General features: G+C 40.9%; 1 protein-coding gene across 2 annotated transcripts in view; it reads left to right on the forward strand.

The window, feature by feature from the left end:
• Nucleotides 1–24,005, forward strand: part of ARHGEF38 (Rho guanine nucleotide exchange factor 38) — an 87,021-nt gene that overhangs the window by 45,705 nt on the left and 17,311 nt on the right. For both annotated transcript variants that reach the window (XM_069978410.1, XM_069978409.1), the window contains 7 exons: nt 3,001–3,124; nt 6,337–6,484; nt 14,198–14,215; nt 15,310–15,509; nt 17,711–17,841; nt 19,472–19,576; nt 20,007–20,129. In XM_069978410.1, coding sequence (XP_069834511.1) covers nt 3,001–3,124; nt 6,337–6,484; nt 14,198–14,215; nt 15,310–15,509; nt 17,711–17,841; nt 19,472–19,576; nt 20,007–20,129 — 849 coding nt within the window. The remainder of the gene's footprint in view (nt 1–3,000; nt 3,125–6,336; nt 6,485–14,197; nt 14,216–15,309; nt 15,510–17,710; nt 17,842–19,471; nt 19,577–20,006; nt 20,130–24,005) is intronic.

Consider the following 24,005-nt stretch of genomic DNA (forward strand, 5'->3'; position numbering starts at 1 on the left):
CCACTCACTTCAGAAAAAGCAGGATTTATGCTGTATGGAGAGGGGGGGGGGGTCGAGGGGATGAGTGAGCACAGAGAGGAGAAAAGGCAGCCCTGTACAGCACAACATCCTGCAGTCTTCTCTCACCAAGCAAAGTTGCTGCCACATGCTGGACAACTCTCTCTATATAGGAACCCTATATCCAGTGTAGAAAGCAGCTAGAAAAATATCTCTGACCCCTTGGGGCCCATTGTGCTCTTGTATTACATGGTTGTCCAGTGAATTCTATATGGAAAATCGCTGGGGTTCCACTGTAAGGCCTTCAATGACAAGCCAAATTACAAGGAGTTTTTAAACTGCAAGAAATCAATGTAGGGTTCCATTACCGGGATCAGGACTTATTCCCAGAGATGCCGTTCCTCCACAGTTTTTCCTGTACAGTGCTGCTGGGAATCAAATACAGCAACATTCCCTTTAATGAATCTGTTTTGCAGTTCCCTGGTCAGTGGGGCAAAAGCACAAGTATCCGTGTTCTCTTCATTCTGAGGACTGGCAGGGGTCCCAGAGGTGGACGCCATACCAGTCCGCCTAGATAGCTGTTTTTATATATAATATTTACAAAATTAGAAAGACACTTACAGATATCTAAAATAGTCAGCTTCAGTTACAGCCTTATAAGGCTGGGTTCACACTACGTATATTTCAGGCAGTATTTGGTCCTCAAGTCAGGTCCTTATAGCAACCAAAACCAGGAGTGGATTAAAAACACAGAAAGGCTCTGTTCTTACAATGTTGAAATTGAGTGGATGGCCGTCATATAACGGTAAATAACTGCCATTATTTCAATATAACAGCCGTTGTTTTAAAATAACAGCAAAAATTTGCCATTTAATGACGGCCATCCACTCAATTACAACATTATGTGAACAGAGCCTTTCTGTATTTTCAATCCACTCCTGGTTTTGGTTGCTATACAGCCTCACAAATACAGCCTCAAATATACATAGTGTGAACCCAAAGTGGTACTCCAGCAAAAAAAAAAATCTTTTAAATCAACAGGTTTTAAAAAGTTATGTTTATTTTTAAATTACTTCTTTTTAAAAATCTTGAGTCCTCCAGTATTTATTAGCTGCTGTATGTCCTGCAGGAAGTGGTGTTTTCTTTTTAGTCTGACACAGTGCTCTCTGCTGTCATCTCTGTTCCAGACAGGAACTGTTCAGAGCAGCAGCAAATCCCCATAGAGAGCCTCTCCTGCTCTGGACAGTTCCTGTCTTGGACAGAGATGTCAGCAGAGAGCACTGTGTCAGACTGAAAAGAAAGAATACACCACCTCTGCTGATAAGTATGGGGAAATTTTAAAATTTTTGAAATAGAAGTAAATTAGAAATCTATATAACGTTCTGAAACAAATTGATTTGAAAGAATGGATTCTAATAGCCATGTCACCGGGGGAGGGATGGCCTGCCTCCAGTGCTTTAGCCTGGACCGATGCTCGGTAATAGACTGGCACCTTTGTTCAAAAAAGGATAGTGGCACCGGCTTCCCCATGCCCGCACCGTTCTATTCATGTGCAACACCTAAAGAGATTGTACCTGATGGTACATTAAAGGAAAAGTACAGTGAAAATTTTTATCATTTATTGTATTGCCCCCAAAAGTTATACAAATCACCATTATACACTTATTACAGGAAATGCTTATAAAGGGCTTTTTTCCCGGCACTTACTACTGCATCAAGGCGTCACTTCCTGGATAACATGGTGATGTCACTTCCTGGATAACATGATGATGTCATTTCCTGGATAAAATCGTGATGTCATGACCCGACTCCCAGAACTGTGCGAGCTGTGGCTGCTGGAGAGGATGATGGCAGGGGGACACTGAGGGAAACAGGGCACTGGTGGGACACTGAGCATTCCTCTGCCATCATCCTCTCCAGCAGCCACAACCCGCACAGTTCTGGGAGTCGGGTCGTGACATCACCATTTTATCCAGGAAGTGACATCACTATGTTATCCAGGAAGTGACATCACCATGTTATCCAGGAAGTGAAGCCTTGATGCAGTAGTAAATGCAGGGGAAAAAGCACTTTATAAGCATTTCCCGTAATAAGTGTATATTGGGAATTTGTTTAACTTTTGGGGGGCAATACAATACTTTTATAAATTTTCGCCGGCCTTCTCCTTTAATTGCAAACCACACCTGAACTGGAGACGTGTTGTCTCTGGAAGAAAGTGGCCATGGTTTTGCACCGCTGGATAACCCCTTTAAAGCGACTCTGTACCCACAAGCTGACCTCCTCCCCCCCCCCCCCAAACCACTTGTACCTTCGGATAGCTGCTTTTAATCCAAGATCTGTCCTGGGGTCCGTTCGCAGGGGATGCAGTTATTGTCATAAAAACAACTTTTAATCCTGCAGCGCTGTGTCTAACGGCCGTGGCTTACATTTGTATATGCATTAGGCTGGCACCACCCCTCCGTCCTTCCTCCCCACCCTTCTCATCATTAGGAATGCTCCAAGCAGATTGCTTCCTATTCCCCACCTGTGTACATAATGAACATGGGCTGGATCGTTAATACACCTGTGCAAAGCTCAAACAGCAGGAAATGTTCCTGGATCATTCCTAATGATGAGGAGGGGGTGGAGGAAGCACAGAGAGGTGGTGCCAGCCTAATGCATATACTAATCTAAGCCCCGGACGTTAGACACAGCGTTGCCGGATTAAAAGTTGTTTTTATGACAATAACTGCATCCCCTGCCAAACGGACCCCAGGACAGATCTTGGATTAAAAGCAGCTATCTGAAGGTACAAGTGGTTTGGGGGGGGGGGGAGGGTCAGATTGTGGGTACAGAGTCGCTTTAACTTGTATCTAATCTGTATTCTCACTAGTATTATATTATCCTTCATTAACCATATGCCACCCAGGTGTTACAGCACCTTCAGCACAGGCTACATTCAGGCATAGTACAATGTGTATTATACTCCTAATAAGCCTCCTTTATGAACCTTTTCTTCCGCAGTCAGAACTCTTTGATGTGGATGCACTATTCAGTAACATCGAGTCCGTCTGCCAGATCTCGGCCAAAATGGTGTCCCTGTTGGAAGAAGCCACAACAGATGTGGAGCCCGAGCTGCAAGTGATAGGTATTGACACTTTTCCTTTTCTTTCCTATGCTGTAGGTATCTGTTTCCATGCGGCACTGATCCTATGTCAGCTCCTAGTTTTCACTAGACAAAGGAACTCTGCATGGTGAAACACCCTATTATGCTATGGGAGATCATTGTAACCCTAGTACTCAATGCCATTAAATTCACGACTTCATGTATAATAATGGATGATCTGCAGGTTCTCCTTTTACGATGTGGAAATATACAGTTTAATGAAAGCTTTATAAGACATTGTCAAAAATGCACATTTATTTACATCAATAATTGATACTACTGGTAACTTCCAGCTATTACCCAGAAAGTATGAGGACGGAAGAAACATACATATGTATGACACTCGCTCTTTATGCAATATTGGCTCATTGTGTCAGGTGGTAGCAATAATTTGCATTAACCGGGTTGTCTAATGGTGCGTTTACACAGAGAGATTTATCTGACAAATCTTTAAAGCCAAAGCCAGGAACAGACTATAAACAGAGAGCAGGTCATAAAGGAAAGCCTGAGATTTCTCCTCTTTTCAAATCCATTCCTGGCTTTGGCTTCAATGATCTGTCAGATAACTCTCTCTGTGTAAACGCACCATTAGGGTCCATGTACACAGAAAGATTGTCTGACAGACTATCTGCCAAAGATTTGAAGCCAAAGCCAGAAACAGACTATAAACAGGGATCAGGTCATAAAGGAAAGCCTGAGATTTCTCCTCTTTTCAAATCCATTCCTGGCTTCGGCTTCAAATCTTTGGCAGATAATCTGTCATATAATCATTCTGTGTAAATGGACCCTTAGCATACACATTGATAGTATGTATAGTGTTAGGATATGGCTACAGGGTCTGACCTTTGTCACCCTGCTGATCATTAGTGGTGATAGCAAATCACTGTGCCCCTTCACCTCCCCCAACAGGGGCATTCAAACATTCCATAATTGTGGTCAATGCGTGGACGATGGGCTACGGGCCGGAATTCTGAACTGAGCCAGTTTCACTTTACACCATGTTTGATAAATCTCCCCCACAGCGTGTGAACATGGCCTAAATCTTGGCGCTACTGTTCTGACATGCTGTATTAGTAAAGTTTCTGAGCTCCTGGTATCATTATGATGATGCCAGGAGCTCAGAAACTGTACTAATACAGCATGTCAGAACAGTAGCGTCAAGATTAAGGCCATGTTCACACGCTGTGGGGGAGATTTATCAAACATGATGTAAAGTGAAACTTGCTCAGTTGCCCCTAGCAACCAATCAGATTCCACCTTTCATTTTCCAAAGAGTCTGTGAGAAATGAAAGGTGGAATCTGATTGGTTGCTAGGGGCAACTGAGCCAGTTTCATGTTTGATAAATCTCCCCCTGTATATTTACAATAGACATTGGCCGTTATTGCAGGTTGCAACAATGGCCGCTGTTTATGTGAAATTACATTAGTGTATTGAACAATGACCATAGTGTATACACCCTGTATACATTAAGGCTGGTGTTCCCTGCAGCAACACAAAATTACTGAAAGGTCTATTTTGTGCGGCCACTATTCAGTGAACAGCGGCCGTACAAGATAGCCTGTGCTCACAGTGTAAGGTATGGCTCCCGGACGTACTTTCCATTGTGATCTATGGCTAATTGGAGTGCGGGCACACCCAAATGTGCCCGCATTCCAATTTAAATAAAGTGATGTTCATCTGGCCGATACTGCAGTAACGGCCAGTTGAACACATCAGTCATCTAACGTTGTTTGACCCGGCTGGGTCAAACAACGGCTGATTTTTTTGCCATGTGTGAACATGGCTATATACATTTTTTTAAGCTCCCAACATCATAATGAATGAAGGCGGGAGTCCTGAATTTCGGTCCGTGGACGAAACATGTGAATGCCTCTGAAGATTTGTCTTTGGCTGATCAGGGGCAGACACAGACTGCAAAGGGCCCCTGTGCAAAAAATGTGTTTGGGCCCCCACAACCAAATCGTTCTTTCTCGGGAGGGCCCTACAGTGCAGTACAGATCCCAGGGCCCACTAAAGGATTGTACTGTAGTCTGTGCAGTCCCCAGTGTGGGACTGGGGTACCTGTGGCCAACCAGTAGAACCGTTAATGGGGGGCACCCAAATAAAGAACCCGTCAGAAGTGACATGCTGACCTTGCCCGGTCCCGGACTGATGTATCTGTGATCACAACTCCCGGAACTACAAATACCTACAACTCTCAGAATGCCTTACACTTATGAAGCTCTCAGAGAATGCTGGGAGTTGTAGTTTCCGAGGGGACAACCCCTTGAGTTTTCTGCTTCATTGTACGCTGGATGCTGTGCGGGGGATAAGAAGACATAGTTCAGAGTGTGAAGGTGACCCCAGAACAGCACTAATAGGGGATAGAACAAATGGGCCCTTAATCACTGTTGAAGCACAGGTGGGTTACATGTACTGTATGTGGCTGCACAGGTAGGATAAATGTACTGTATGTGGCTGCACAGGTGGGTTACATGTACTGTATGTGGCTGCACAGGTAGGATAAATGTACTGTATGTGGCTGCACAGGTGGGAGACATGTACTGTATGTGGCTGCACAGGTGGGAGACATGTACTGTATGTGGCTGCACAGGTGAGATACATGTACTGTATGTGACTGCACAGGTGAGATACATGTACTGTATGTGACTGCACAGGTGGGATACATGTACTGTACGTGACTGCACGGAAGGGAGACATGTACTGTATGTGATAGATAGATAGATAGATAGATAGATAGATAGATAGATAGGAGATAGATAGATAGATAGATAGATAGATAGATAGATAGATAGATAGATAGATAGGAGATAGATAGATAGATAGATAGATAGATAGATAGATAGATAGATAGATAGATAGATATGAATAGATAGATAGATGATATGGGAGAGATAGATAGATATGAATAGATAAATAGATAGATAGATAGATAGATAGATAGATAGATAGATAGATAGATAGAAAGAATAGGCTGGCAGTGAGGGTTATCTGTACATACTGTATCCAGCCTTTCCCATTGATGTTTGCAGTGAGTAGAAGGAAGCCATAAAATGGGGAAGTACTGGGGATGTTGCTTTTTATGTATTTATTGCATGTAGTTTGCTTTAATCCGGCTAGTTCTCTGTTGACCCAGCTAGCAGACAATAGCTTATTATGTGCACATAATGACCCTGTTGGTTCTCGTTTGTAGGTGAATTGTTTTTGGAGATTAAATGTCCCCTAGAAGAGGTGTACAAGATCTACTGTTATCACCACGATGAAGCTCACACTCTACTGGAGTCCTATGAGAAAAACCAAGAAATGAAGGAGTATTTAAGACACTGTATACAGTCATTAAAGTAAGACCATGGTCAAATATATTTCTGCAGCTTGGCCCCGTTCACACTGAGCAAACTCGGCTCAGTGTCCCGCTGTGAGTGAATGAGAGGGCGCGCGCTCCTCCGCTGCCGCCGCTCTCTACTCATAGAAGTAGCAAGTGACACGGAATTTCGCCGTATTTGCTCAGTGGGAATGGGGCCTTTCTTCTGAACATTACAGGATATGGTTTTGTATGGCTGCCTGCTAGCAAAGGACAATGACCAAAACTGAAAGGTATAATAATTCTAAGGAGATGGCCTCAGCCACTAAGTAATATGTAAGCTATACAGTAGCACTCACATCAGTCAGACTGAAAAGAAAACATACAGCAGCTGATGAGTACTGGAAGACTTGAGATTTTTAAAGAGAAAGAAACATAGAAACATAGAAGATTGTCGGCAGAAAAAGACCACTGGGTCTATCTAGTCTGCCCTTTTATTGTACTTATTATTTTTATTATTAGTTTTTTATTATTAGTTTCTTACTATTATCATGAATAATTTCAGTCACCTGATCATCTAATACACATCAATGAAGTTGTCTTTGGGATTCTTCAAGAACATCTTTTAGGGCCCTCTTCTGCAGTGTTGGACTGGCCCACCAGAGGTCTGGAGAATCCTCCGGTGGACCCCCAGCTTTAGAACCTGCACAAACGCTGACTGACATGTCGGTTTTCACTGGTTATTCATATGTGGGCCCCCAAGATCATTTCCTTTGGCTGGCCCCTAATACACTGCTCTTCTGCTTCTGCTTTTACTTGGCTATTCACATGTGTTATACCTGCTTCACAGGTTTCTTGCTGCTCATTATACTGGAAAATTAAGACATGGGCTATGTTGACCCAACGTCTTTTTAGGCTAAATACCGGCTGTTATTTTATAATGATCATGATTATTATTAACGCCCGTCATTATAAAATAACGGCCGTTATTTAGCCTAAAAAAGGCATCGGGTGAACATAGTCTATAATATATATATATATATATATATATATATATATATATATAATTTTTTTGGGTTATAATTTTCTATGACATATGCCTCTGAAGTATAGGGAAACACATAACCGTAGAAAGAGGTATCTTCTGGTAAAAATTCTCAGGAAATAACCCCACCATACCAGCCCAAAGCTCAGTTATTTCTATGCAGATTTGGATAACAGTATACCTTGTACAGACAGGGATACTAGCCTCCATTTCCCTGACCACACAATCTAATTTTTTTGTTCTTTTTAGTGATAGTCGATATTAGTCATAAGTGTATACTTCCTAATGAAGCGTAATTACCATTTCAATTAAATTGTGAAACCATTGATTCCTCTGCGCGCCCGAGGGGGGTTAGGCAATGACCCGCTCTTCAAAGCCAATAGAGTATTTATATTTCAACAAAGACAACTTATAGACACCTTGGTCTGGTTTGATGCTCATCCCGGCTGTAGTTTTGCGCAGAGCACATTGATCAGCGGCCTGCAGAGGGTCTTCCTAAAGCAAACAATCTGCTGGCTCCAACCACATCACAGGAACAGCCCGGACTTCCTCACATAGTTTTATAATGTCTTTCTCTTTTGAGAATGTAAAATGCGCCTCCGTCTGACACCACAGCCCCGGCTGGTATTGAAATCAAAGAATATGAAAAAAAAAAAAGCTAATTATGTTGAATTGCAGGCATTGAGCAAAATGTTAAATAGAAGCTCAAAATGGCTATTCACCACAGAATGTCGCTTTTATCCCATACTGAATGACACAGAAAAAAGGGGGTTTACTGCAAGGAATATGGGATTGCTGTTCCTATTGAGAGCTTTTTTTTTTTAATTGTTTACACTTAAAGGCACAGTGTCATAAAAATATGTTGGTACTTTTGTTAGAGATTGATGACATAATGAGACGACATTTTCCTTTTCGCTTTTGCACTTTATATGCACAGGTGCATGGGGGGTGGGGGGGGGTGTTACGAACGCATTTAAGTCTATTGAACAGATGGCAAAATTAAAGAGAAATATTAAGCCCTATTTGGGCAGATTAGGCTCCCAGGGACGTTGCACAGACCTCGCAGACGGGTTTCCTATCATGTCGCGGGTTGCTGGCTCTGTAGCTTTATGTCCCGTGTGCGAGGCAGGGGGAGAGCCGTGAACTAGTTATCTAGGCGGTGTGCGACTAGTCACAGCTCTCATGCTGCGTTTACACTGCATGATTATCGTTAGAATTTTTGATATAACGATCACATTTGAGCGATAATCGGCTTGTGTAAACACAGCGAACGATCAAGCGATGAGCGAGAAATCGTTCATTTAGATCTTTCAAGATGTTCTCAAATCGTCGTGGGTCATTCGCTAAAAATTCGCAGATCGATTCTGGTAAACAGTCTTTCACCGATTCACCCTATGTGTGAGATGGGCTTAAGCGATCTTAAAACGATCGCAATAACGATTTTTCCAAACGATATATCGTTCCATCTAAATGCTGTTCGTTATAAAAAACACATTGTTATTTCAAAATCGTTAATCGTTCAATTGGGTGAATTATCGATTCAGTACACACCATGCACAATTTGTTATTATTATTATAGATCAGGGGTAGGGAACCTTGGCCCTCTAGCTGTTGCAAAACTACAACTCCCATCATGTCAGCGCACTGTGCGGGGGTGACTGACAGTACACCTACAGTATTTATGACTCAATAGTATCGAGTCCATATGCACATAAACCTATACACTAAACCAATGCAGGACTAGACATAAATATATTATCCTTTATTGAAATATACCAAATGTATAAAAACATCACAAAGATGATAAAAAAGATCACATAATAAGGAGCTGACACATTATACAGATCCCCAAGGTATAGATGGGAGTAAATTAGCACGAGCAATTTACACACAAAAGTACTGGACACTGGGCATATTATACATATATAACCATGCTTAAGAGTAGGTAAAGATCACACAAACAAAAGAATACATCAATACATATTACCCATATACCGTGTCCTTAGTACAATGGCCACCGCAGAACTCCCCGACGCGTATTTCGTGTGTTGCTTCATCATCATTACAGTGCAGTTAGCGCTAGTTACACTGGTCTCTCCACCATTGTGGAGCCACCACTGTCAGGTCAGTGCTCACTTGCTCCTCATTCCCTACTCGCTACCGGTGCTATTAGAGTCGCCAGCAGCGAGCGGGTAAGAGCCAGTAGGGCCCCGAGGAGCTGCAGGGGGCTGCCCGGGTGATCGCTAGATTGTCCAGGCAGCCCATAGAAGATAGCGGTGGTCTGCTACTGCCGCTTTTGTTCCACAGGACAACGGCAGCATATCGCTGTTATCGTGATCGTTGTTTTTGCAACGTGATCGTTGTCTGGAAACTGCATAGTGGCTGGTGTATATGTTGTTATACACATATATATAGAAGGGTCTTACTAAGGAACAGGGCACCACCTGTAGGCACCTAGTGTTACTACATCATGAGGTCTAGCCAATATATTTATTATATTTTTTTCTAATAATGTCCTGTTACGAATACAGATAAAATACAAATGACTGATGATTATAGATAACTTTCTTCATAACTATACAAAATACTTTTTTTTAAATTACTAATTGAGGTTCAAGCAGGGCCTGCACTCCTGTGTCCCTGTGACTGCTATTAGTGCCTGTCATCTCGGCTTCTCCAGCCTTACTATATGGGGCATTGTATAGGTCCAATTCCCAATATCTAAACCTCTTTCCTAACAACTATTCCTTGAACATTGATTGGATGGTAATTTGCATCTACACAGCCTCTAGATTAGTAGTTACCCCTCTAGAATACAATTGGGGTACCGCTGACAGCCTCTTTACACAATTCTCATATAGAACCTTTATAAATCACTACATCTGCCCCTATTAGACCAACTTCTGTATTTTTTCTGGTTGACATTGATAAGTTGTCTATATTGCAGTTATTTGCATGGTTTGGATTGGTAATAATTTTGAGGAGCCCTGACGATACGCGCACTGGGCACCAATCAGGTGGTATTGTTTATTATTTTTTGTGCAGGCTCCTATGGGCTGTTTATTTTTTATTTCCATACTTGTTTTTTTCCCCTCGTCCCTGCCTACTATGTAGCTTATTTGTGTGTTTTTACCTCCCTAAGTATTGTTTGGGCCGGTAGTTGCTTGATTTTAAATGTTTTTATGCTTTAGCCCTTAGCCCTCAATAAAGCCAATTTATTATAATTTTCTAGGTGCGCACTTATCTTTGATGCTTGCTTTTTCTAATGTTTTGTTCCAAAATTATTTTTAACATCAGTAGCACCCCAGTCTTTCTATCATCTATTCAGGTGGTGCCCTCCCCCATTTTTGCTTTCCATTTTGATGTCTTTATTGGACAGCCTTCATTTAACAACAAATAACGGCTGTTATTTTATAACAATGCTTGTTACTCATATAATAACGGTCATTGTTATAAAATAAAGGCCGTTATTTATTGTTAAAGGGGAAACATCATAAGGTTAGACGAATCTTAATATCATTGATATCAATGGAGTGAGTGGGCCGGATGACGCTGTGGGGGCGAGGCAGTCCTGCTCCCGGCTCCCGACTAACAGCCCAAGACCAGTGCCGAGGAGGAACGTAGAACGCATACCTTCCTCTTCAGCATCCCAGGCGTTATAGGGGGCTAGTTCCCCTTTAAAAAACGTCCGTCATTTTGACAGTGTATGAACACAGCCTCAGGCTACTTTCACAGGCTTCATTTAGCGAAAAAAGGCGGCCATCTATTGATAATGACATTGTCCTTATCAATAAATGCATGGTACGTTATGGTACGTTCCTATAGTAGGAACATAGTGGGGGATTTATCAAACATGGTGTAAAGTGAAACTGGCTCAGTTGCCCCTAGCAACCAATCAGATTCCACCTTTCATTCCTCACAGACTTTTTAGAAAATGAAATGTGGAATCTGATTGGTTGCTAGGGGCAACTGAGCCAGTTTCACTTTACACCATGTTTGATAAACCTCCCCCATAGCCTTTTAGTGGTAAGTGTCAAAGACTATCAGCGGTAATATCAGCTCTGTTTACCAGTAAGTTCTCCGTCATACAGCAAAATTCCCCTAAAAGTTTTGATTTCAGAAAAGCAACGTGACTCACCCATTGTGGTTATTGAAATGCAAGATATTGATCGAGAGGCGTTAATCATTATGGGAAATATTTTTTAACCTTACTGTTATAGGTAAATCCTACATACTGTAGGCCGTGCTGCAGTGTTCTCTCTGTGGTCAGCTTACAGTGACCTCTTCTGGATGACGTGCAGGCTACAAGGCTACGTTCAGTCTTGCAAAGTTGAAACCTCTGTAGTTCAGTACACACCATGCACAATTAATTATAATTAAAGATCAGTGATAGGGAACCTTGGCCCTCCAGCTGTTGCAAAACTACAACTCCCATCATGCCTGGACAGCCAAAGCTAAAGCTTTGGCTGTCCAGGCATGATGGGAGTTGTAGTTTTGCAACAGCTAGAAAGCCATGGTTCCCTACCCCTGCTATAGATTTATTATCCTGTGATTATTATTGTTCTCTTAAATAAACCATAAGGATTTATACACTCTTCTCAAGCATGATGCTAAATACAGTTCTTATGTAAAAGACATATTTCACTGTTTATATCCTTCTATACAGTAATCTCAGAAAATCTGCCGCTACTCTGCTTTACTATCAGTTATTGATCTTGGGTTACATCAGGTCTTATAGTCATTCTGCATGAAGTGTTCTGCTGGCTTCTCAATAGTAAGCTCACATGAGCAGACAATACTGTGGTGGTGTATTGTCTGCCTCAGCCATTATCCAGGAATCTGATGAATAGCTGCAGAATACAGAGCAGCAGGGGGCATTGTGCTTTGTCCAGCTAGGCTGTTAAAGGGGTTGGCCAATTTATAGTAAAATTGTTCAGTGTTCAATAATAGTAAGTATACACTGTATATACTGACAGCAGCTCTCTGTGTGCCTCATAGAGCTAAAATCAGACTCCCCTCCTCCAGGCTGTGCTGTCCTGCTCTGTGGTGATTCTGTCCATAAGATGGCTGACTTGGAAGAGCATGTGACCATGCCCCACCCCTCAGTGTCCACCACTGAGCCTGTATATGCCTATTGAGGACACTGGAAGCGAGGCATGATCACATGCTCCTCCATGTGGACCATCTTATGGACAGAATCACCACAGAGCAGGGCAGCAAAACCTGGAAGAGGGGAGTCTGATTTTAGCTCTATGAGGTATACAGGAAGCTGCTGTCAGTTTATACAATAAATACAGTTACCAATACTGCACACTGAACTATTTTACTATAAAGTGGCCAACACCTTTAAGGATGGTTCATAGTGTTGACTAGTTCCAAGCAGCAGTGGACTGGGATTCCTATACTATTAGGCCTACCTTCCATCTACACAGAACATGAGCACATCTGCTTTTACTTACGTGGTAAACTTGGTTGTTATCATTGTACATATGGGACATATCATCAGGAAGGCCTGATAGGGCATTTGTGAATTAACCATTAAAGGAGAACCTATTAAAGTATTGTATTGCCCCCCCAAAAGTTATACAAATCACCAATATAATCTTATTACGGGAAATGCACATAATGTGCTTTTTTCCCTGCACTTATTACTGCATCAAGGCTTCACTTCCTGGATAACATGGTGATGTCACTTCCTGGATAAAATGGTGATGTATTTTCCTGGATAACATGGTGATGTCACTTCCTGGATAACATGGTGATGTCACTTCCTGGATAAAATGGGGATGTCTTTTCCTGGATAAAATGGTGGTGTCACTTCCGGGATAAAATGGTGATGTCTTTTCCTGGATAACATGGTGATGTCACTTCCTGGATAAAATGGTGATGTCACGACCTGACTCCCAGAGCTGTACGGGCTGTGGCTGCTGGAGAGGATGATGGCAGAGGGATGCTCAGTGTCCCTTCAGTGCCTCAGTGTGCCCCTGCCATCATCTTACCCCCCTGCCACAGCCCCCACAGCTATGGGTTAAATCTACAGTTTATGTTTTAACTAATTTTTGGTGAATATTTTGCCAAGTATAAATAACAATATAATAGTCTGACCATCATATACTTGGTTACGTTATTAGATATGTCTGTAAGATTACTGAAATGTATATCTGAGACGACGCAAAAGCAAAATACAACAGTAAAATAGGACTAAAACATGTCCGTATTTTGAATGGAATCCTACTGACTAATCCTAATGACTGGAGTCCTACATTAAAGTCTATGGAAAAATGTCAGTCTGTACAAGCATTGTAAAAAAAATTATATTTCTTATATATTTTTAATTATGTAAAATTATGTTTTTATTTTAATTTATATTTTTCATATATTTTTTTTACAATGTGTATAGACCACTGCATGTTCCTGTTTATACCAGTTCTTGTTTATACCAGTTTATACGTCTTTTGCATTTATTAGTGTGCATATTATGTGCTAATGTGGCCCAGCAGTTCAGTATGGTCCTTCATTAAAAGTAAAAAAAAAATAATAAAAAAAAATATATATATATGTATATATATATATATATATATATATATATATATACAGTATATATATATGTACACACAACATCCTGATATTATGTATTCTACTTTTTTGCTGATAGAAAACTGCACTTATTTTAGCTAATGCTATCTTTTTTTTTCTTTTTATTCTCAGAAAAATATATGAAGAACAGTAAGTACTTTTTTTTTTACAACCTTTTAAGAATATGTTTTACATAGGACAGTATTCAGCTGTAGTCACAGACAACGTTATGGTTTTATCAGAGTTGACAGTACATTAAAACCATTATGTGAAAGCACGCTTAAAGGGGTACTCCAGGCATTCATTTTTTTTAAAGATTTTGCTCAGGGTTGCATAATGGGTTGTGAGGCTTTGTTCACACAAGTTTTTTTCTGTTCGTTTTTTTTTTTTTAAATGACATTAGTCATTTTGCGTTTTTAGTGCCCATCATTAGAATGACGACCATTGGTACATTATTCTAGTTCAAGCCCTTTTGGGTGTGGTTCTTTTTTGAAGATCTATCTGATTTAGTAATAAAGACGGTAAAAGGACGGTGGGAAAAAAATGTGAGTGATCAACTAAAAAATAATGTCCGTTGTTTGCCAAATAACGCCTGTGACATATTGTCATGTCAATTCATTGTCATGAATATTTATTTGAAGTCCAAGCAAACAATGACCGTCATTCAATACACTATAGGGGAGATTTAGCAAACTGGTGTAAAGTAGAATTGTCTTAGTTGCCCCTAGCAACCAATCAGATTCCATCTCTCATTCCTCACAGACTCTTTGGAAAATGAAAGGTGGAATCTGATTGGTTGCTAGGGGCAACTGAGCCAGTTTCACTTTACACCATGTTTGATAAATCCCCCCTATAAATGCAGTCGGTTACGAGTACCTTCTCTGCGGAGCTCTCCGCTCTCTGTTTTTTCTCCTTGTTTTGAGGTTTAGTGCTGATCATTGTAAGGCTCGGTTCACACTGCGTTTTTAGCATACATTTAACAGATCCGTTTTTTTTTAACGGACAAAAAAAAAAATAGTGTCAGCAACGTTTTTGTGTCTGTAAAAAAAAAAATGGATCCGTTTTGATCCGTTATTTTTTTATAATGGAAGTTAATGGAAAGACGGATCAAAACGGATGCACACAAATGCATCCGTTTTTGCAATCCGTTTTTCATCTGTTTTTTAAAAAACGGATGGAAAAAACGGATTGCAAAAACGCAGTGTGAACCCAGCGTAACACATATCCCTATTTTCATCCCATAGAGGTAAACCGAACCTGCTGGACATGGGATCCCTGATGATTAAGCCTATCCAGAGGGTAATGAAATACCCCCTGTTACTTTGTGAACTGCTGAACTCCACTCCCTCCTGTCACCCAGACTACAGGAGATTGCAGGAAGCTTTTACAGCCATCAAAGATATGAACGGCAACATCAATGAGCTCAAGAGAAGGAAGGATTTAGGTACAGTAATACAGAATATATTATGTTTTTTTACATACAGAAAAAAATATACAGGTACTCCAGTTGTACTGTGTTAGTCTGGGTTCACACTACGTTTTTGCAATCTGTTTTTTTCCATCCGTTTTTTGCATGGATGGAAAACTGGATGCATGCGCGTGCATCCTTTTTGATCCGTTTTTCCATTGAATTCCATTATTTAAAAAAAAAAACGGATCTTTTTTTTTTTTTTAAACAGACACAAAAATGAGGTCGACTACATTTTTGTGTACGTTAAAAAAAAAAAAACGGATCCGTTTTGAGCCGCTTCTTTTTTATAATGGAATTCAATGGAAAAACGGATCAAAACGGATGCACACACTTGCATCCGTTTTTTGCAAAAAGCAGATGGTAAAAACGGATTGCAAAAACGTAGTGTGAACCCAGGCTTACTTGGCAGTGCAGTAGGTTGCTGCCCACTCCACTGACAGGTCCCACTCTGGATGTCCTAATTCCTGCTGTCATTACTCCCTTACCCCATTCTGTTTTTTCCTCTCTCTCCTCTTGCACAACCAAAAACTGCAAATATTTGATTCATTAATTTTATTTGCAAAGATGTTCTGCAGCAGCTGGTATATCTTTTCCATAGTAAAAAAACCTCTGCCTGTGCCAATATAGAAGATCTAAACATGCCAGTTACGTTTGTGCTGTGTGATTACACACAGATTTATCTGACAGATTATTGAAACCAAAGCCAGGAAAGGATTGGAAGAAAAGAGAAATCTCAGTCTTTCCTTTCCTGATCTGTTCTCTGTTTATAGTCTGTTCCTGGCTTTGGCTTCAGTACTCTGTCAGATAAATCTGTCTGTGCAATAGGGCCTATCTGCATTTTTCTTATATTTATATTTAGGGGTATTCCACTCAAACATAACTTTTGAAATGTTGCTGCCCATGGTGAGACTAACAATTCATTCCATGCTTGTTATTATCTATTCAGTCTCCTTCCCCCAGAGCTGAGCTGCTGAAGACACAGACTCATTCTGCTGAAGACACAAAAATCTGTGTGTGAGCTTTTCTCTCTGTCTCCCCCTCCTCCCCACTCCCTTCTGAGACAGCTGATGTAAATAATCCCTGACTGGCTTTATCTGCAACATTGTAGCTTTTTGTAGCATTTGTTTCCTTAGCAACTTTAACTCAGATTAACCCTCCCAGCATTACAAAGAAGCTACAGTGTTGCAGATAAAGCCAGGCAGGGATTATTTACATCACCTGTCCGAGAAGTGAGGGGGGAGGAGGAGTGAAAGCTCACACACAGATTTTTGTGTCTTCAGCAGAAAGCAGCAGCTCAGAACTGGGGGAAGGAGACTGAATAGATAATAACAAGTATGGAAGGAATTGTTAATCTCACCATGGGCAGCAACATTTCAAAAGTTAAAAAGTGGAATACCCTTTTAAAGGCAGCACAGGACAGAAAGCCAGGCAGACTGAATTGATGAGAAAAGGGACCTGTTGCAGGTTTCGACAGCAGAAGCTGCAAATAGACGAACAGATAAAGAGTCCCCCACCTACCATGTATTATTTATATTTATATATTATTTATCCTAACCCCCTATTACGCCCATTGTTCAACTGTAATATATACTTAAAATATCATGTCTTTATATGTAATCAGGTGACTGCTAACCTTGAATAACCAGGACTATATATAATATATAACTTTCTATGTTTCTAGCTTTATGTGCATAATAATTATGAATTATGAGTGCATTCTAGCTTGGTATCCTTGACTTCAGGTCTGTTGAGCACAGCAGAACCAAACCACCAGCTCCATTGTACTGCAGCTTCCTGCTTAAAGGGGTTATCCAGCGCTACAAAAACATGGCCACTTTTCCCCCTACTGTTGTCTCCAGTTCAGGTGCGGTTTGCAATTAAGCTCCATTTATTTCAATGGAACTGAGTTTTAAAACCCCACCCAAACTGGAGACAACAGTAGGGGGAAAGTGGCCATGTTTTTGTAGCGCTGGATAACCCCTTTAAGGTCTGCAGCCAGGCACTGCTCCCTCTGCTCTGAAGCTTTCATTAGGAATTGATTAATCATCCTCTGAGTCCTGGCTCGGTGCTTTTGGACGTCTCTGTCAATATAACGTTACAGAAGCAGCTTGCCCTTTAACGTCCGGGTAGTAATATTTGATGCCTTTTGATATCTGTTTTTTTTTTCCTTTCAGTGCTGAAGTACAGGAGGGTAGATGAAGAAGAATCTCTGAAAGACAAACTTTCCAAGCTCAGTATTCACTCGATTACAAAGAAGTCAAAGAGAGTGACCAGCCACCTGAAGATACTGACTGGAAGAGAACAGGCACGTACCGCTTATAGCAGGGGGGTAGGGAACCTCGGATCTCCAGTTGTTGCAAAACTACAACTCCCATCATGCCTGGACAGCCAAAGCTAAAACTGCCAGGCTTTATCTGCAACTTTGTAGCTTCTTTGAAATGCTAGGAGGTTTAATCACAGTAGGGGAGATGTATTACACATGGTGTAAAGTGAAACTGTCTCAGTTGCCCCTAGCAACCAATCAGATTCCACCTTTCATTTTCCAAAGCGTCTGTGAGAAATGAAAGGTGGAATCTGATTGGTTGCTAGGGGCAACTGAGCCAGTTTCACTTTACACCATGTTTGATAAATTTCCCCCAATGTGATTAAACCTTCCAGCATTACAAAGTTGCAGATAGGAACATGTTAACATCAGCTGTCTGGGGATGGGGGAGGAGGGGGGGGGACGGAGAGTAACTGGGGGAAGGAGACTGAATATATAATAACAAGCATGGAATAAATTGTTAGCCTTACCATGGGCAGCAACATATCAAAACTAGGGATGGTCCGGTTCGGTTCGGTTCGGGGTCGTACGAACCCGAACCCTTGGTAATGATTCCCGCTGTCTGCCCGCTCTGTGCAGCGGGGGGATCCAGCGGGAGGACCGCCTGAAAAACTGGGATACAGCCATAGCCATAGGCTGTATCCCAGTTTTCCAGGCGTTCCCCCCCGCTGTATCTGCCCGCTCCATGGAGCGGGCAGACAGCGGGAATCTGCTGCCGAGCGTTCGGGTTCATACGAACCCGAACCTCGGCAGGTTGGGACCATCCCTAATCAAAAGTTATGTTTGAGTGGAATACGCCTTTAAAGCTTGTGGGTTTGCCGTAATCCTGACAAGTACTGGTAGTGTATACCTTAAAGTGACTGTACCACTAGGTCCAGGCTGAAGCACTGGAGGCGGGCCGACCCACCCCCAGTGGGGAGAAACCCCAGCCCCTCCATGACATGATTCCATTAGAATCAATAGAACCCTATCATAGAGGGGCTGGGGTTTCCTCCCACTAAGGGTGGGTTGGCCCGCCTCCAGTGCTTCAGCCTGGACCTGGCAGGACAGTCACTTTAAGGTATACACTTTTTTTCTTTCAAATTAACTGGTGTCAGGAGGTTGTATAGATTTGCAATTTACTTCTATTTAAAAATCTAAAGTCTTCCAGTACTTATCAGCTGCTGGATGACCTGCAGGAAGTGGTGTATTCTTTTCAGTGTGACACAGTGCTCTCTGCTGCCACCTCTGTCTGAGACAGGAACTGTCCAGAGCAGTAGCAAATCCCCATAGAAAACCTCTCCTGCTCTGGACAGTTCCTGACATGGACAGAGGTGGCAGCAGAGAGCACTGTGTCAGACTGGAAAGGATACACCACTTCCTGTAGCACATACATCAGCTGATAAGTATGGGAAGACTGGAGATTTATTAATAGAAGTAAATTACAAATCTCTATAACTTTATGACATCTGTTGATTTGAAAGAAAATGTTTCCCATCGGAGTACTCCTTTAAATGTCTTATGATTGGGGCCTAAGATTTTGCTCTATTAGACAGCTGAGATTTCAGACTGTGCCACAGATTTTTTTTCTTTCATGTGTCTTTTAACAAGTTTAACTTGTAACAACTTTTAGGTGAAAGATCAGATATTTGACAAAGAAGAAAAAACATTTCGAGCTTTGGAAAAGATTGTCAGATCCTGCCTGAAGAACATATCCTGTACACTCCAGCTTATGCAGGTAAACTCTGCAGCGAAGCACTACATTCATTTTAATGTAAGGCTGGGTTCACACTGCGTTTTTGCAAGAAAACGGATGAAAAACAGATAGAAAAAACGGATGCAAGTGTGTGCATCCGTTTTTCCATTGACTTCCATTATAAAAAAAACACATCCATCTTTTTTTTTTTACGGACAAAAAACGTGGTCGACCACGTTTTTTTGTCCGTCAAAAATAACGGATCCGTTTTGATCCGTTTTTTTTATAATGGAAGTCAATGGAAAAACGGATGTTTTTTTCTATCCGTTTTTCATCCGTTTTTTTTGCAAAAAAAGAGAGTGTAAAACTGTAGTGTGAACCCAGCCTTATTATGGGTAAGTACTGTCGCTATTACAGGCATCTGACTATTTCAGTGTATATTCTAACTGAACCATCTATTGCATTTTCCCAGGATGCTTTGCCCTTGGCTGGCCAAAACGTTATTGGGCTACAAGATCTATTGCGTGATGATACTCAAGAAAGTAATCAAGATTTAAACCTGCAAAGCACTGTGGGAATACAGTATGAGGAACTGGTGAGTCTCCCGATCCTATTTATAATATAACAACAACATTTAGGATCTTAGATAAAGGACAGCACTATACTAACAATATATTGAATGCAGCGTTTAAAGCGAATCTGTACCACCAAAAATGCCCCTCTTAACCCATAATACTGTTCTGTTGTCTTTCTCAATGCATGTCTGGTCCCGGGGTCTGTTTATCTCCTGGTGCCAGTATTTGAGCTAAAAACATTTTATTCCGTTGGCACAGTGTCAATGAGGCGGGGCCTAAGGCATTTGTGCCTTGAAAAATTCTCAGCATTAAAGGGGAACTATCAGCAGTTTAGACAAATCTAACCTGCTGATATGTCCCTATTGCACAGGAGACACCAAGGAGGAGGGTATGTGTCTTATCTTCCTCCTTGTCAGTTAGTCGTGTGCTCCATGGTCCAGTAAGACTGTTAGGTACACTGGAGGGGCCGTTAGGAGCACTGCCTGCCTTATAGCGCTGATCAGGCCCACTCCATTCATTATCATTAGAAAGGGGTGGGCCGGGCAGGGGTAGATTGACCCTATGATAGCTCCTAATGGTCTCCCAGGACTGTAAAGCACACGACTTAGGGCCTTATTCCACCGGGCGATTATCGTTCGCATAATCGTTAACGATTAACGATCTCAAACGACCGCTATTGCGAAAGACCTGAAAACGTTCACTCATTTCCATGGAACGATAATCGTTACTTATGATCGTATTTGCGATCGTTTTGTCTTCGCTATTGCGTTCGTATCTACTGCGAACGACCGAACGACGTCTTATTCAATGCGAACGATTTGCGAACGAGCAACGATAAAAATAGATCCAGGTCTTATAAAGCGATCAGCGATTTCTCGTTCGGTCGTTAATCGTTAAGTGCATTTCAACCGAACGATTATCGCTTAGATTCGAACGATATAACAATAATCTGAACGATAATCGTCCGGTGGAATAGGGCTCTTACTGCTCCGGAACGGCGCCGAGGATGAAGGTAAGACACATACCTTCCTCCTCTGCGTCTCCTTTGCAATAGAGAAATATCAGCAAGTACCATTCGACTAACCTGCTGATAGTTTCCCTTTAAGAAGTGGGTCACTTACACCTCTACCATTATAGACTTTATATGTGGCTCATAAGAAATCGCTAGCTGGTCACTGTGTATGTTAACTTTCCAAAAAAAATCACTACATTTCATTTAGTGATCTAGCTGTAGTGTATGTTTACATGTTGGGGAATTTCTGCAGGATTTCTGCACTCTGTTCAGATTAACTTTAATAGGTAAGGCTAGGGCCACACTGCATTTTCGCAGTCCGTGCAAAACACGGATGAAAAAAACAGATGCAAGTATGTGCATATGTTTTGATCCATTTTTTTTTATTGACTTCCATCATATAAGAAAAAAATGATCAAAAAGTGGATCAAAACGCATATGTTTTTTAGCGTACAAAAAACATGCTCAAAATTTGCATGATATGTGAACATACTCCTATAGTATAAGGCTATGTTCAGGCATGCAATGTACAGCCATCAGAATGGTCATACCATGTGTGGACAGAGCGGGAACGACGGACGCTGTTCCTGCATTAGCGGCTGTGACTAATTATTTGTGTGGCCGTAGGGGGAAAAATGGCCATTGTTCAATACAGGCTGTAAACAATGGCCGTTGTTCCCCATAGAGTTCAATACAGGTTAGAACGGCCGTTGTTTTAATCGTTAACAACGGATGCTCTTGTCTTTAAAAAAATACACTGTGTGAACATAACCTAAATGTTATAGTAAGGGTCCATCTTATATGTATATATATATATATATATATATATATATGGTAACTGTTACTTACAACTGTGGAATTATTAAATTAATTAATTTACTGTATGTTCTATATTATTATTATTATATTATATATTACCTTAAAGTGATTATTTCCACTGGGCAGTCTGGTTACTTGAAGGCCACCGAGTTTGGATATTTGACTATTTATCACCCACAGACATGCATAATCTTCTGCCTGATCTTATTGGTCACTTATTATCCACAATATTATAGCCGGATTAATTAAAAGGCAGATCTGATTTCTAGATCGGCGTCTGAATTAATGAAGATAATTATACAGACAAGTCAGAAGAACACAGACAAACTCAAATTCCAGATGAATGTGATTAAGAATGACCTATCCAAATGAATGTGATTACTAGTGACCTATACACACCATCACATTTACACGGAGATCTACATTTTAATGAACATGCTAATATAAGATTAGGGGTAAGGTAAAGGAAATCATCTAACTACTCAGAGAAGGATCTTTAAATAAGTATTATAGTTTTGGATCTGAATTTTGAAAGACAAAATAGGCAAAACAGAAGTTGATTCGGCAGTCAATCACTCCGTGCAATGCTGCGTTTACACAGAGCGATAATTCGCCCAATCGATCGTTTAACGATTTTGAAGCAACGATTTGGTTTTTATAACGATCAGCGTTTAGACGAATAAATCGTAAGAAAAATCGTAAGAAAATTGGTAAGAAAAATCGTTACTGCGATCGTTTTTAAGATCGGTTAAGCCCATCTCACACATAGGGTGAATCTTTGAAAGACTGTTTACACAAAGCGATCTGCGAATTTTTTGCGAACGATGAACGACGATTTGAGAAGATGTTGAAAGATCAAAATGAACGATTTTTCGCTCGTCGCTTGATCGTTTGCTGTGTTTACACGGAACAATTATCGCTCAAATGCGATCGTTATTGTGAAAATTCGAACAATAATCGTTCTGTGTAAACGCAGCATAAGAAGGCCCTTACTGACCAAATTCAGTATAACAAGACCAATAATACCAGTATACAAGAAGGAAATATTATCACCACACCTATTACCATCATACTGTTACTGACCAAATCCAGTATACCAGGACCAATATTACCAATAATACCGGTATACAAGGAGGAGATATCACTATAGTATACATAGAACATACATACTACCATCATACTGTTACTGACCAAATCCAGTATACCAGGACCAATATTACCAATAATACCGGTATACAAGGAGGAGATATCACTATAGTATACATATAACATACATACTACCATCATACTGTTACTGGCCAACCAGCCTACCGAGACCAATATTACCAATAATACCGGTATACAAGATGGAGATTTCGCTATATTACACATATAGTATACATATTACCACCATACTCTTACTGGCCCAATCCAGTATACTGAGACCGATACTACCAATAATACTGGCATAAAAGGAGGAGATATCACTATAGTATACATATAGCATACATATTATCATCATAGTCTTAGGCTGGGTTCACACTGCGTTTTTGCAATCCGTTTTTTTCATCCGTTTTTTGCAAAAAAAAGGATGAAAAAAACGGATGCATTTGTGTGCATCCGTTTTGATCCGTTTTTCCATTGACTTCCATTGTAAAAAAAAAACAGATCTGTTTTTCTTGACGGACACAAAAACGTAGCTGACACTACTTTTGCGTCCGTTAAAAAAACGGATCCGTTTTTTTTTTACAATGGAAGTCAATGGAAAAACGGATCGAAACGGATGCACACAAATGCATCCGTTTTTTTACATCCGTTTTTTTGCAAAAAACGGATGAAAAAAACGCAGTGTTAACCTAGCCTTACTGACCAAATCCAGTATACCGAGATCAATATTACCAATAATACTGGTATCCAAGGAGGAGATATCACTATATTATACATATAACATACATACTACCATCATACTGTTATTGGCCAACCAGTATACTGAGACCGTTTATCCTACGTTTATGTGAAAAGTCACTCTGAATTACTGAATTTCGGCCGGTTTATATCAGATGCAGCATGTTGCAATAGAAAATAA

This window comes from Dendropsophus ebraccatus, chromosome 7, assembly GCF_027789765.1.
Source record: "Dendropsophus ebraccatus isolate aDenEbr1 chromosome 7, aDenEbr1.pat, whole genome shotgun sequence".
In the NCBI taxonomy this organism is placed as follows: Eukaryota; Metazoa; Chordata; class Amphibia; order Anura; family Hylidae; genus Dendropsophus; species Dendropsophus ebraccatus.